The following is a 16,038-nucleotide window of genomic DNA, read 5'->3' on the forward strand; positions in this document are numbered from 1 at the left end:
AAAGTGATGCGTTGTGAGCTTGTAGATCAGCTATTTTTCTGGCAAAGAGATTTGGTAGCGAGTGAATAAAAAAATACTATTTTATTAGGGGGTTTAATTGGTGCCAGATGTGCAGCTCTGCAAATAAAAGGTGAATTGATCCCAGTGCATGACGGAGGATGATTTCACAATAAGTTTTAATCTCCCGATTATCGCGAGCGTTTTTTTATCATGATAAATGATAATAGCAATTATCGTCCCATCCCTAGGTGGCACATGGCTGTGATTGGACACCAGCGAGTGCAGCATTAGGCTACTGTGTACACACGGGCTGGGAAACCAACACCGACCACATGCTGCTGGTGGCGTTCCTGGGCAGGTGGCTGCCTGTAAGTTTGTCTACTCTACTGGGAACTCTGAAAGATAGCCTACAGCACTGTCATTTTTTTTTTCATCATACAGTATATCGTATTGTTAACCACTTGAGCTCTATTTTTATCATTTTGCCATACGAATCGATACGACAGTGTCATGCTATGGAAATAGACCATTTTATTATTGTTATTATGTTGTCGTTTTTTTACATTTTTGTCTAAAAATACATGCCCAAAAGGGGCATGTTGAAGGTGGTTAAACTATGCTCTCCTGGCAAAGGCGATATTGTCTGACTTTTTGTCGAAAGCTCTCTAGACTTAAGTTCACTATCATCAAAAGTTATACCCATACTACATGATACAAACAAGGGATGGACAACTGATCTACTACGACTAGTATGAGTACTTTTCCGTTTTGCTACTTGCCTACTAAATTCTGTTAAGTTTCCCAACTAAGGCCATAGAGCAGAGAAAGTCACATTTTGCCAAACACAAGCCAAACGCAGATGAGATCAACCATTCAGGAATCCTTTCTGGTTTTAAAAGGACCCCATTGTGATGTTGAACAGTCAAAGTGACAGATCTCGCCACACCAACAATCACCTTGGCCGGTTGATGGAGGCACCAAGGTTTGTCCTGACTCTTGGCCAAAAAGCACTGTCAATTTCACAACCACCACCTTCTCAAAATGCCATCATGAGACTGTCTATCATCACAAAGCGGTGACGTGTGTTCGCGTGCATCACGAAAACGGACGGCCGGAAACGAAAGGTGACAATTTAAATAGGCACACAGAATGCAGTCGGGCAATACTTAGCCGGGGACGGGGCCAATGATATTAATACAGCACGGTTATATCAAGATACCCTAAAAATGGTGCCCACTTTGCAACTCGAGACTGAATCCCAACACAACACACACACACACAAGTTATTCATTCTACAGTCTGACAGGACATACAAGGTAACAGCACAGGCAGTGTGTGCGTGTGTGTGTGTGTGTGTGTGTGTGTGTGTGTGTGTGTGTGTGTGTGTGTGTGTGTGTGTGTGTGCAGAGGCGTCAATTGGGTATGGCAAGGCATGGCAGCTGCCATATCTTGGCTAGAGAGGGGGGAAAACAATTCATCATGCCTGTTGCTAAGGTATGGCAACATGACTGGTGTCTTTGCGCGCCTGCAAGACACCAGTCATGTTGCCATACCTTACCTTTTGCTGAACTGACGCCACTGTGTGTGTGTGTGTGTGTGTGTGTGTGTGTGTGTGTGTGTGTGTGTGTGTGAGAGAGAGAGATACATGAAGTCTTCTAGCAGGGTAAACTGTACTTAACAGGCGTCACCTTGTTGACAGAGTCAAATCCATTGAAAGTCTGCGGATCCAGGAACTCCGGGTCGCCATGCTGACCGGTACCGTCCGTCAGATCCGAATAGAAATTCAGGTCCATGATCCCTTTTTGTTTTTCCCTTCAATTCAACTTGCACTCATATGAGCCGAGACAGATACATACACAAATGTCTTCCAAGTCCAACAGCACACGTCTATGCAGAAAGAAGTGGAGATATGACATCCCCCCAGGCCCCCCACCACCTCCTCCTTTTTTTTACCTCAACAGCACACCCACCCACCCAGGGTCCAACACAACAATCATTCCAGATTATTCTCCACCTATGGAGACACAAACACCGGGTTTGACAGCTCCGGCACAGATGCGATCCACATAAGACAGATCCAGTACCATCCCCAAAAATAGACAGACAGACAGACAGACAGACAGATCTAGACAGACAGACAGATAGCCACCCAGCAGCTAAAACGTGGCTGTCTAGCTGTCTTGTCTATCTTGCTTGCCGACTGGTGTGCCCTACTACTACTACTACTACTACAGCGGCTGCTGCCTTCTTTGACGCAAAGAAATCGCGGTACATTAACGGTTATCTAGAGATATATCGCTATAAAAACGCTGTCTGGGTTTTGACGCAAGGTTGCGGTGCGTTACTTCAGCATATTGTCTGCTCTGTCTGGGGCTGGCTCTGCTCTGTCCTCCTACATCTGGTGATCATCCATGGAAACCTCCAAGTCCAAGGACAACACCACCGGGGGTGGATCGAACGTGTACAGCAGGAGGGGGTCCGCCGGGTGCTCGTCGTGGTGCGGCTACGTGCGCGTGCGATCGCGGGGTGTCCGTCTCTCCTGTCGCGGCGGAGAGAGGAGGAGAGGAGAGAGAGGCAGAGCAGAGCCCGACCTCCCCGTTTTTCTCGTCGTGGTCGCCCCGGGGCGAGACCGCGCAGTGGATCCCCGAGCACGCGGATCTGACACGGATTGGACGGAGTTGGTGGGATCACCGACAGGCTGCTCAGTTGATCCTCGAGTCATGGATTTGATATACAACTATTACTAGTACTACTACTACTACTACTAATAATAATAATAATAATGAATATAATAAAGCACTATAGCACCATAATAAAGCACCATCTGGTAGAAAACAATGTAAGATGAAACTAAAATGAATAATACTATATATATTAAGTATATGCATTAAGTATATATATGTATTATATAGCCTATATGAAAATATTATATATATTCCTTTTTTTCTTTTTTTCTTTTTACTCCAATCTCCATACATCTAGGAAATGTTGTACTTTTTACTCCACTATAGTACTTGTTTGTTTACATAGGCTAATTTGTAGATTTTACTTTGAATGCAAAACCTACATTAACTGATAAATGATGTAGGCTATCATTATATAGGCTATAAGCAGCACATAAATTAATTCAGATCAGCCCATCTTGTATACGAGCTGCAACATTAAAGTAATGCTTTATAATAACCCAATTCATAATATGATTCTTCCAGTGAATAATTGTATGTTTGGTAGCTATGTATTACATTTTGATAGGAATATGCTACTGTACTTTTACTCATGTAGCCTACACTTTGGAACAGGCCTACATTTCTGCATTGGTAAACATCTATTAAAAGTATCAAATATGCCTACTCAGTTACATAAAGGTCCATCAAAAAGTAAAAGTACAAAAGTATTGTCATCAAAATGTAATTAAAGTACCAAAAGTGAAATTACTCATTAGGCAGAATCTTTTTCAAGTTGTCAAATGTATTAAAATCTTCTGCTATTTTCAAATGGGCTGTTAATGCATGTTTTGTAATAATCATTTAAATCTAGCATCTACACAGTAACTGTAGTGGAGTAAAAGTATAGGATCCGAGATGTAGTGGAGTAGAACTAGAGGTAAAAGTATTGGAAAATTGGAAATACTCAGGTACAAATACCTCAAAATTGTAATCAAGTACTGTACTTGAGTAAATGTACGTACTTTACACCACTTTACAGGCTACCTCCAGTTCTGTCAGAACGAGACGAATTTGTTCGAGATTCAATAATGGTACTGATGATCAGGGCCATATAACAGATATCAAAACAACCAACCCCTGTCAAACACGTAGTTTAAACTGCCAACAACAAAGGCCATTTGAGTGAGAGATCATTGGCCTCACGGTGAAATGTGGATTAGAGAGACAGGAGGATTATGAAAGGTTTCAAGATAGGATTGTCTAAACTAGGCTGCTATGGGGGGATATAATATCATGATAATATACATATAATGTGACATAAAGGACGTAATGACAGATCTAAACGGGAGACATTGATATAGGCTAGTAGACAGTGTAGGCCGGGTGTGGAAAGCCATTATTGTGTATTCTTGTGACAACCAGAGATGTCTGTTTAACAGTCTGCAGTTTAACATCATGATGACAGATCATCATGGCTTCTCTCCTCTAATGTTCTTTTCTTTTTAACCGGTATCTGTTTCTTCCTCTTACCTCCATTGCTCACCCCGATATTTTGATATTTTTTTATCCCACTTTTAGTGAACTTCGGTACCCAGAAATGATTTCCTCTCAAAACATGTCATCCATGCAAATTGTGTCACTACTAAAAACATGGACACCGGCTTGCTTCCGGATTGTACGTACAAGTGGAAGTGACGTGATCACGCAGCCGCACCGAAGACGACGTTTGGAGGACTGCTAGTAAAATAATTATTTATCAAATATTATGGCTACATAGTACACATGCATGTCTGATTTTCATCTTGAACTCGTGAATTGTGCCTGCTTTTATCTTTATCTATCTTTATCTGCATTTTATACAAGCATATGTTTCGTTTAAAGATGCTTGTATAAGGAAATATATGATGAAATGTAATTACAAACTCATAATAATATTAATAATAATATAACCTTAAAAGTTAACACTTGTTATAGCCTACATGTTAATAATTGTAATTGTTATGCATAATTATAAACATTTAAAGTTATAGAGTGTTATTAAGCCTTATAAGTGCACTTATGCATTATATGTGCATCACGTTGAACCCAGATTTTACTCTAAAAAAGGCTCAAATTCTATTCTATTCTAATTCTATTCGTTCTCCTGCTATTAGGCCTACCACTAAAATGTGGAACACGTTGCACAGTTATGCCCCCCTATGCAAAGTATTGTGTTCTATCATGTTATATGAGATACATTAAGTGGTTCCTGTGTAAATAAGCCGAAAAGCTTACTAGGATCTCCTTTTAGTTGAACTTGAACCTACTGTCATGAAACAGTATTTTTTCCTATGCAACATTCTAATACATTATTCAATCAATCAATCAATACATGCAATTATAATGCATTACGCACACAACCTTAAGTAAAGGTTAAGTGGTAGGCCTACCTGGTAGTATGTGCTGTTCTACCTAAAGGGGTGATTGCGACTGTAGGTCGCAGTTTAGTATCAGAACCGTCACATCTTGACCGTATCTGAATGGGTAGGCTTGTTTTTTTTGTTGATTGACTCTCATCAATGTGATGTCAGGGGAACCAAATCCCTTTGATTGCCATATGGAGATCCCTGTGATGCCTGGGGAACCAAATCCCTTATGCCCATATGAAGATCATTGCGACCCTTAAAAAGACAAAAAAAAAAAAAAAAAAAGACAGAAGAGATTGTTTTTGGTGCACCACCAGATACACACAGATCTCCCATTACTATTCATGGTGAACAGATCAACCAGGTATGTTTGTATGCATACCTCGGAGTAGTAATAGACCATCTTTTGTCATGGAAAGATCAGATTGAATCTGTGTGTAAGAAAACAAAGCAAATAATCTACTTCCTGCGCCGTTTAAGATCATTTGGTGCTAGTAGACAGATTCTTCTTATGTTTTTCACGTCTGTCATTATGAGTGTTCTTCAGTACTGTAGTACCACCTGGTATGGATGCTTGTCTGCAGCCCTAAAGTCACAACTGCTGCAACAACTGAACATTTGTTCAAAGATAGTTGGACAACCACTTCAGAGGCTATATACGACTACGTATGATAACAGCATTCTAAGGTTGGCAAGAAATATTACCTCTAATAGTAGCCATGTGTTGCATAGAGAATATAGGTTGCTGCCTTCAGGAAGGAGATACAGTGTTCCAGCATACAATAAGGTCAGACTAAAAAGGTCCTTTGTCCATCAGTCGACTTTAAGGCTTAATCAGGAGTTCGGCCATAGGTAGGCTTGGTGGTTGGACACTGCTCTTGTCCATATTATCCTTATGGTGTCAGGCATAATCGCCTATAACATTTTCGCCAGGTCTTTTCGCGGGGCACTTTTGCCGTGGAGGAGAGTCTTTTCACCTACCTGTCTGAGCCATTTCGCCTACCCTCAATTCTGCTGTCAGACTGTCCATGTTTTCATATTATCTCTTTGTCATTTAAATATTATAGTGACTGTGACAGTGGTGTTACATGTCAAACCTACACACGGCTATCCTATGCACTCCACAGTAATCACATAAATACAGAGCTATTGGAATCAGGTGCGCCCAAATAATGAATTAATCCATGTCCCGATACTATACATTCTTTGGTGCAGTATTGAACAGTATTGTAAAATGAACAGTATTGTAGGCCTATATTGTTTTAACATTAGGCTATACAAAATATATATGTAGGCTATTAGCCTATAGGTCTATATAAGATATGCTACACCTAAATAGCCTATAGAATCAACCTTGCCTGTCAACAGGCATAAAAAACTATTTTGCCATTTTTTAGGAATAAAATGTGATGTAAATAATAAATGTCAAGTAAACTGTTAGATTCACTTGACACCACTGTCACAGTCACTATAATATTTAAATGACAAAGAGATAATTTGCAAACATGGACAGTCTGACAGCAGAATTGAGGGTAGGCGAAATGGCTCAGACAGGTAGGTGAAAAGACTCTCCTCCACGGCGAAAATGCCAGGCGAAAGGACCAAATGCGTGTAGGCGAATATGTTATAGGCGAAAGTGCTGGTGACCATCCTTATGTATGTAAACCTGTCTTGTTTTTGTTGCCTGTGTTAAATGTTTGTATATATGTTATGTGTCGCATACATGGCTGCTGTGTCGCAAGACACATTTCAGTGTGAACTGAACCCCTATTGCGTCATACAACTGACGCAATCTTAAATACCGAATGCTTCTCACCATAGACGCGGACGGATTGCCTAATGTCTCAAGGGACAGACGCATTGGGTGGTCTAAGAAGAAAGAAAAAAAAGTAGTTCCTGATGCGGGATTCGATACCGCTCTGAAGGCTTCTTGGTTTACCAGCCACCCGTCGCTACCGTTCACGCCACTATAAACGACGGAGCGGCGCCGTCTCAGGCGGCGATGACCCCCGTGAGTCGCCACCGAGGCGAGCGATAGCGAGCCGAGTTGCCGCGACGAGCGGTGGGAACGCCGCATGAGCCGACTCAGCCGCGTTACCGAATTACGTGCCGTTATGGACAGAATAGTAAATCTTGACCAGGGGACTGCTTCCGCCTCCGAATGTGGCTCAAAGAAGGGACTACGTTAGCATTCCACGTTTTGTCAAAGGTAAAAGCACAAAAAAAAAGTAACTTCCCTGTCACTCTGGTTAGCTCAGTCGGTAGAGCGTGGAAATACAAATCCAGGGACCGGGGTTCGATTCCCCGTGACGGCCGTCAGTGAAAAATATTCCAGTAAACACATGTCGGCGCATGCGTACTAAGACTCTGTCTCGTCCAAAAACTCTCCGTCTCCGTCGCACCCTAGACGCAATAGTCACTCCCAAAAGGAAAGAAAGACACGGCGTCGGGAGGGTGAAGCAAAGGGGGTGAGAATGGGTTGCATAATCATATCATATCATATCATAACTATGAAAACCAATACATCTTGTCCACGTATCCGCGTATCTCTGTAGGTCACACCTAATCTGAGTTCTTCCCAGAAGTTATTTTTTTCGCCACTAGGTCACACCTGACACTGTGGTTCCCCTGACAAATCATTGTGATATCACAGGTCTATGGATTTGCTGTGATGTCAGGGGAACCACTCTTAACAGAATGGGTTTGTCGCTCTGACATCATTCTCTGTCTTCACTGTGATGGCACACTAACAGAATCCCTTTTATGCCCATATATGGAGTTCCCTGATGTCATAATTATTATTATATCTAAAAGGACTTGAGAATGCCCATATATGGGCCACATCGGCCACATACCACACTAACAGAATCCATTATGGCCAAGACAGATGGCCAAGACAGCCCATATCTGTGTGGCTGGTTCTACATAGAGGGATCTCCATGTATAGGCATAAAAGGGTATGATGTCAGATGTCATAGGACATCATATGACTTTCACATAACGAACTAGAAGAAGTGCTCTTCCGAGCACAGGTCTCCACCAGCCACGCGTCCTGGTGGTGGTATAATAGGCCAATGTAAAAAGGGTGGCATGTGTTCTTCACCAATCTTAGGCCTTTCATGGCGCCACCATGAGGCTGATTTGAACATTTTGTAGTGTAATTTCTTCCTTGGCCTTTTGCGAATGTGCGTGCACAATTTCATTACAATTGCACGCTGTGTTTGATTTGAGGCATTTTGTTTGAAACGGATCAATCCTGCAAAGTTTGGAGGCCAATCTTAGCCAATCAGGATGGAATAAATAATACAGGACAGATCCGTCTTCATCATATGACTGTAGAGATACTGTGTACTGATTTGTGTTCATTTTGGGTAAAATCTGAAGGAGTAATATCCAAAAATGTGTCTTACATAAGTCGGCCTCCAGGTGGCGCTATAAAAGGCTGATGTGAAAAATGCAAGGAAAGGGCTTTTCCTTGGCCTAGAGGGAGTGCGCTTACAAAGTTTGAAACTGATCAGTGGAGTTATAGGTAAAACCACGAATTGGCCTGTTATAGCGCCACCATGAGGCTGATTTAAAAAATTTGAAGTGGCATTTCTTCCTCATCCTAGTGGGAACGTGTGTGCGCGATTTCATGTTAATTGCACTCTGCGTTTGTGATTTGAGGCATTTTGTCCGAAACGTACCAATCTTACAAACTTTGAAAGCCAATCTCAGCCAATCAGGATGGAATATAGACAATCAGAGAGATCCATGTCGATCACATGACTGTAGAGATACTGTCTACCGATTTGCGTGATTTTTGGATAAAATCTGTAGGAGTACTGGCCAAAAGGTAGTTTTGCACAAATTGGCCTCCTGGTGGCGCTAGAACAGGCCCATGTGAAAAATGTGGGGCAGAGGTTCTGAATTGGCATCCAGGGAGTGCGCTTACACCTTAGAAACTGATTGGTGGAGTTATAGGTAAAACCACGAATCGGCCTGTTATAGTGCCACCATGAGGCTGATTTCAAAAATTTGAAGTGGCATTTCTTCCTCGGCCTAGTGGGAACCTGTGTGCGCGATTTCAATTTGTGATTAGAGGCATTTTGTCCAAAATGGACCAATCTTAAAAACTTTGAAAGCCAATATCAGCCAATCAGGATGGAATATGGACAATCAGACAGATCCGTGTCGATCACATGACTGTAGAGATGCTGTCTACCGATTTGCGTAATTTTTGGACAAAATCTGTAGGAGTAGTGTACAGAAATGTGTTTTGCAAACATCGGCCTCATGGTGGCGCTAGAACAGGGCCATTTGAAAAATGTGGGGCAGAGGTTCTGAATTGGCATCCAGGGAGTGTGTGTGCTCATTTTGGTAGCGTCCGGGCCAACGGCGCCGGAGATTAGCTGTACACAAACTCGGAGGACGGACGGACGCGCGCACGGATGGACGGACGCACGCACGGACAGGGGCGAAAACATACTCTCCCCCTGCCTTCGGCTGGTGGAGACAATAATTGAGTAAGCATGTTTGGGCTCTCACAGCATATCTCCATATACATGGATCTCCATATATGGGTACCAGGGGTCTCCATATACAGTATGGTAACTGGTCCGATATACCGGGACATCACTGGCCAAGACATGGTGCGACCATAGACTGTAGAAAAATATGGACGATGCAAAGCCATTGGTTTCTATGCAGCGCAAATGGCCCTTTCTACCCCTTGGAATGGGTGTCGCCATCATAGAATTGTAAAGGCATCAGAGATGCTATTGGCTGCCAACGGTCACGTGCAACCGCAGGGAGTGGGATACATGGGAGTGGACGGAGCCTCCCGAAATACAGCACACAAAGAAGAACACAGCCGGCTGGTATCAGTATTAGTTGGCCACGCCCCCCCGCAACTTTATCATTTATTTTAAAATAAATTGGACCACATTTCGACAAAACGAATATGATGGAGATTGAAAGGCAATTTTTAACTAGCGATAGGAACCATACAGTTTTCATGAAAATGTTAATTAAGGTTAGAAAACGAAAGGGGAAAATGAATGGGATCCAATGGAGCACAATTCTTTTTGCGATCGGCCGGGGGGGAAAACAGCGCAACTAGCGGCCAATCATAGGAAGTTTTACTTCCCTATTGGAGTCATTTTAAATCGGCAGAACTATGCCCCTGGGTGCGACCTTGCCCTTTGAGGCGGTCCCTTTGCGTCCTTAGGTGTCTTACTAGTATACAGTAAACATAATGTACAATAAATAACAATACATTTAATCATATTTCATGTAAATAACAGCCTAAACATGGATGTACTTTTCATATAACAATTAAACACTGTAATACGACAAATGAACCAGACGTCAGTTGAGTTTTTTTTTTCTTTCAAAGTTTATTTACTTCCATATTTCTCAAGCAAAGTTTTTTTTTTTTCATTATTATCAATTTTATATTAATGTAATTAAAAAAAGATAAAACTTGGAATTTTCTTTCTTTATATGTACAAGCAAAAAGAAAACCATAAGAAATAAAATACAAAACAAACAAAAAAGAGAACTTAAAAACAATCCCTGCACGATACACTGAATAAGAGGATCTAAGCATTCTGTATGGAATTAAAACAACTTCCAGTTTGTAGCTCCCCGACGTAAGCAATGAACTCACAAGCAGGGTGGGAGCCGAGTCTCTCTCTCTCTCTCTCTCTCTCTCTCTCTCTCTCTCTCTCTCTCACACGCACACACGCACGCGCACGTACACACACACACACACACACACACACACACACACACGCACACGATACATGAAGAGTGCGGGCACCTCGATGTAAAATTGTCTATTTTTTTCCCCCCAAATGTTAAAAAAGAAAACTTCTTAAGTATAATGTAAAGTAAACATGACAGGAACATGCTTGGACATTTGACCCTTCTGTCTAATATAAGTTGAAGGATATACATTTAGGTGTGATAATGATGTAGGCCTACCGGGCGTATTCAAATCATGTATGTAATGTACATTACTTGAGACAAATTTCCAAATATTACATTTTTTAAGTTTTTTCTTTGGAAAAACTGCCCATTTTACATTGAGGCACCCGCTCTTCTTGTATCCACACACGCACGCACGCACGCACACACACACGCACGCACACACACACGCACGCACACACGCACACACACACACGCACGCACACACGCACACAGCAGGAGGATGGCAAAAGGTTGCAGCTGAGGTGGTGATACAGTGATTCGGGATATGCATGGAACAAGTAGCGTGTGGCATGGTAGAAAACAACTTAATGAGTGCAACGGAGCTGAAAGCACCCACATATCAATTACACATTGTGCCAAACACACACACACACGCACACACACACACACACACACACACACACACACACACACACACACACACACACACACACACACACACACGCACACCTAATGTCTCTCTCAAACACAGCAAAAATACAACACAAAAAAACAAGGTTTTGATGACGTGCAGTGCAGTGGTCCCCTCGACGACGGTTCATTGTGCCAACGCTCCATTTTGACTATTGCTAAAACACTGTTATCCTTTTTGTTTTCTTTAAATACTTCATTTTCCACTTTCCGAGGCTTTCCTTTTTACCCACACACTATATTACTATTACATGGTTCTACCTCGTTCTCTCTCTCTCTCTCTCTCGTTCTATCACCCATTCACGCTACACTGCTACCAACCTATGTACGGACGCAAACAAAACATAATGAACCTATAGAAAACAATGCGGGCCGGTGTATCGTCGCTATCGGGCAGAAACCTCATTTCTCCATACTTTAACTTTTAGCGTTTTCATAAATCAACACCCTATTTGATCAAACTACGGCGTCACACAACAATGTAAAAAAGAAATAGAACTGCAGTCTGTCGAGGTGCCAACTTGTGCCTTGTGCCAGGAATGCTTGTCCCTCATTGGCTGTAAATGAGGACGTTGCCAGAAATGCTGGTCCCTGATTGGGCTACGGGCTTAAACACACACCTACCTAGATGCAGTACGCAGCCGTACGCAGTACTTGCACGCTCTGCTGGTGCAAGTAAATAGCAGATCGACAAGCTGTTTTTGAGTTTGAATCCTGAAAAGCAACAGTTGTGGACGAATGAGGTTTCCACCCGACCAAGACGACGTGCAAAGACTGTTTTCCTGAGCGCTCCCCTGTATAGAGCGCTGCAAGCTTGTAGATCCGCTATTTTTTGAAAAATTGTGAAAATGTGTGCAAGTGTTTGAATATTTCAAATCCTTCTGTTTTAAAAACAAAAAACAAAACTATGTTTCTATGTCAGTGGTGCTCAAACCTTTTCATGTCAAGGACCCCCACAATGATGTGTGTTTGGCCCACAGACCCCCATCTCAAAATATTTAGTTCCCAGGGACCCCCCCAGAAGCAAAAACGTAGTTATAAATGTTCGCTTAAAAAATACATATATTCAAAGATTTGCACACATTTTCACGACTTTTCAAAAATAGCAGATCTACAAGCTCGCAGCGCTGCACTCGGTGCCGCGCTGTGAGCTTGTATATCTGCTATTTTTCAATAGCTAAAGTATAAAATAATTAAGGCCCCTCCACCTTGAGCCCTAGTAACTCAGTCCCACTTTTCCCCCCATTGTGACGACTCTGACCGTCATTGCTGCGTTGTAAACACAAGAAAATGGGAAATACTCAAGTAAAGTATAAACGCTCAAAAGTGTACTTAGGTACAGTATTTAAGTAAATGTAGGCTAGTAGTTACTTTACACTACTCTTTAAAACGCAGCAATGGCAGCGGCGCCTTCTGCAGGGTAGCGCTCAGGAAGCATTTGTCACTGTCGGGCAGAAAACTTGTATCTCCGAGTTTCAAATTTGTATGTTTCTTCGCAAAGTAAAGCCCTGCTTCATCAGACAAGGCTGTCGCACAAAAGTAGTGAAAACAGCAGATCTACAAGCACACAACGCCTCGCACCGCGAGGCGTTGTGTGCGTTGTGTGCTTGTAGAACGGCTGTTTTCACTAGTTTAGTTCATTATTTTAAATGATAAAAACAAACGGTTTTGGACATAGAAGGTTTCCACCCGACGACGACGATTTGTAAAATTGTGGAATAGTTGTCTGCAATGTCTGGCTATGCGAGACTATCCCTGTCCCAATAGCGAACGCTCGTTCATATCCTCTTTAGTTTTTTTTTTTTTTTTTTTTTTTTTTATCGAGGTCAACTGGGCTAGCTCAGCATGTATAAGCATGCTACAGACAATGATAGGATAGTAATTGTTAACTTGTATCATGCAGTACACCTGAATGCTAGCATCTGCATTTGTTATGTTTCTCCATTCCGTTATTCAGGTTATCTTACTTAAATGTGGCCCCCGTCTGTCTGTATGTCTGGAATGATGATCTCGATAAAAGATTAGACTTTCAGATAACATACAGCTACTACTGCATGTTTCCTTTGATGTAGTCAATGACGCAAAATAAATGTGGCTTATTATTATTAAACGTGCCCGCGTTCAACTAAGCCCTGACGAGCACTAAGAGCTGAGGCATTACATTTTGTACAACACACAGTTCTATTGTGAAAATAGCAGATCTACATGCTCACAATGGCTATTTTCACAATGTCTGCCTCTAACATTTGACAAGTTGGCCAATGTTTAATTTGTCATTTTAGTGTCACTTTAAAAATGTGCAGATACCCTCTATACACTTAAACGTTGTTGGTTTGTTTACTGTTGAGTGAGAAAACAATGCATCATCTGGGGACCCCCATAAATAATTTGGGGACCACCCTGGGGGTCCCGACCCACAGGTTGAGAACCATTGAACTAAGCTACCGCTCTCTGTCAAACCAAGAGTCTGGCAGACCTCACCATGCATTGCTCACTGTACTGTGCAGTGGAGAGTACCGCACTCTGTACTGCACACAAAAGACCACCATCTGATCAGACTAAATCGTACACTTTTGAGGGAACACCCCACTTTTCCACTTTAATCGGGGTGTCTCCTGCCTGTGAGTGAGCGACGAACCCCCCATCTGTGACTGGATTCCCGCTGTATAGTAATAGAAGATGACAAAATCCTCAGTGTTAGTTTATGGACCTATCATTCTGTGTGGAGTCTGCATGTTCTCCCCGTGTCCCCTAGGGCAGTGGTTCTCAACCTGTGGGTCGGGACACCCCAGGGGGGTCCCCAAATTATTTTGGAGGGTCCCCAGATGATTAACTTGATGTGCAACATTGTTTTCTCACTCAACAGTAAACAAACCAACATAACGTTTAAGTGTATAGAGGGTATCTACACATTTCTAAAGTGAATTTTAAGGGCTTTTTAATACTTCTAAAATGACAAATTAAACATTGGCTAAATTGTCAAATATCAGAGGCAGAACTTGTGAAAATAGACGAGGTTGCGAGGCGTTGTGAGCATGTAGATCTGCTATTTTCACAATAGAACCGTGTTGTACAAAATGTAACGCCTCAACTCTTAGTGCTCGTCAGGGTGGGGGGTCCCCAGTTAAAATATGATTGTTTGGGGGGTCACGGCCTGAAAAGGTTGAGAACCACTGCCCTAGGGTAGGTACCCTCACAAAAACATGCAGTCATCCTGGTCTCTATACTGTCTCCCCCTGGCCAGCCGGGGCGCTTGATGAAGAAAGGAACTGGTTGGAATAAAGTGTTCCTTCCACGCGCTACGTCTAAACCGGGGAAGCTTCCACCTGTCAGTTGATAAGAAGCGGCGTGCTCACTCCTCGTGCATTGAAGGAAGCAGTTCGGGGCTCTCCCCAGGTTGGCAGAGGGAGAGCAGCGTCCAGGATTACAGCTTAGGCAATTGGAACTGGGTGAGAAATGGGTTACAAAATGGTGGGATAAAAACTTTAAGAGAGACTCGGTTGTGGAAATGAATCCAGTCGAGGTGTTTTTGGAACTGTTACCTCAACGAGCCCAAGTCTGTCTAAGCAGTCGAAGACGGAATGGATGGAGTAACAACTAAAAACTGAGGATTTTGACGCGTACCCAAAAAAAAGCAAAGAAACAAACGCGACACAACGAACACGACTGTACACGCTGAGAATTCACACGTGCCTCTTCCAAACTATAATTCTCGACCGAAACTGGAAAGCTGAGGCGCACCGGTGGAACAACTCGCTGGCCTCGTTCCATTGCAGTGGTTCTCAAAGTGGATTCCAGGGACTCATGGACCCATACAAAGTCTGTAACTCTGACGGTGTACAAATGGAACCAAATGAACCCGTCAGGGTTCATTTGGTTCCATTTGTACACTGTCAGAGTTACGGGGAGACCTTGACATTTTTTTTTTAAGTTTGAGAAACACTGTTCTATTGTACTCATCCAACAGCTGCTGTATATCGCAGACCCATATCAAAGTCCCTTGAGTGGATGACTTTTTTCCCCACACATACAACGTACAGAAGTACACACACACACACACACACACACACACACGCACACCCCGCACTGAGGGCTGAGGCCAGGCAATATATCGATATTATATTGATTTCTTTGATATGATGAGAGTAAAGGTATCGTCGTAATACGGTATGGCGAAAAATTGCTATTTTCTTGAAAATTCATCCGAATACCGACATCGAGGTATTTGGTCCGGAGATGTTTGTGATACTTGATTTGTAGTCCATATCGCCCAGCCCTGCCTATGCCTCGCACGCACGCACGCACGCACGCACGCACGCACGCACGCACGCACGCACGCACGCACGCACGCACGCACGCACGCACGCACGCACGCACGCACGCACGCACGCACGCACGCACGCACGCACGCACGCACGCACGCACGCACGCACGCACGCACGCACGCACGCACACACACACACACACACACACACACACACACACACACACACACACACACACACACACACACACACACACACACACACACACACACACACACACACACACACACTCACACACTAGAGTTGAGCACTCTTTTA

General features: G+C 43.0%; 1 protein-coding gene across 2 annotated transcripts in view; it reads right to left on the minus strand.

Annotated features, from left to right (window-relative positions):
* The window catches only part of tox4b (TOX high mobility group box family member 4 b), a 32,163-nt gene extending 27,951 nt beyond the window's left edge, over positions 1 to 4,212 (minus strand). Inside the window, exon 1 of one of the 2 annotated variants that reach the window (XM_080741321.1) lies at positions 4,197 to 4,212. In XM_080741321.1, coding sequence (XP_080597447.1) covers positions 4,197 to 4,202 — 6 coding nt within the window. In that variant the 5' untranslated portion in view covers positions 4,203 to 4,212. Of the gene's footprint in view, positions 1 to 1,688; positions 2,611 to 4,196 lie in introns of those variants that run through there. The other variant, XM_080741320.1, reaches the window with a different exon arrangement.
* Positions 4,213 to 16,038: the final 11,826 nt, after the last annotated feature.

The sequence above is a fragment of the Nannobrachium achirus genome (genome assembly GCF_963921795.1).
Source record: "Nannobrachium achirus genome assembly, chromosome: 14".
Lineage (NCBI taxonomy): Eukaryota > Metazoa > Chordata > Actinopteri > Myctophiformes > Myctophidae > Nannobrachium > Nannobrachium achirus.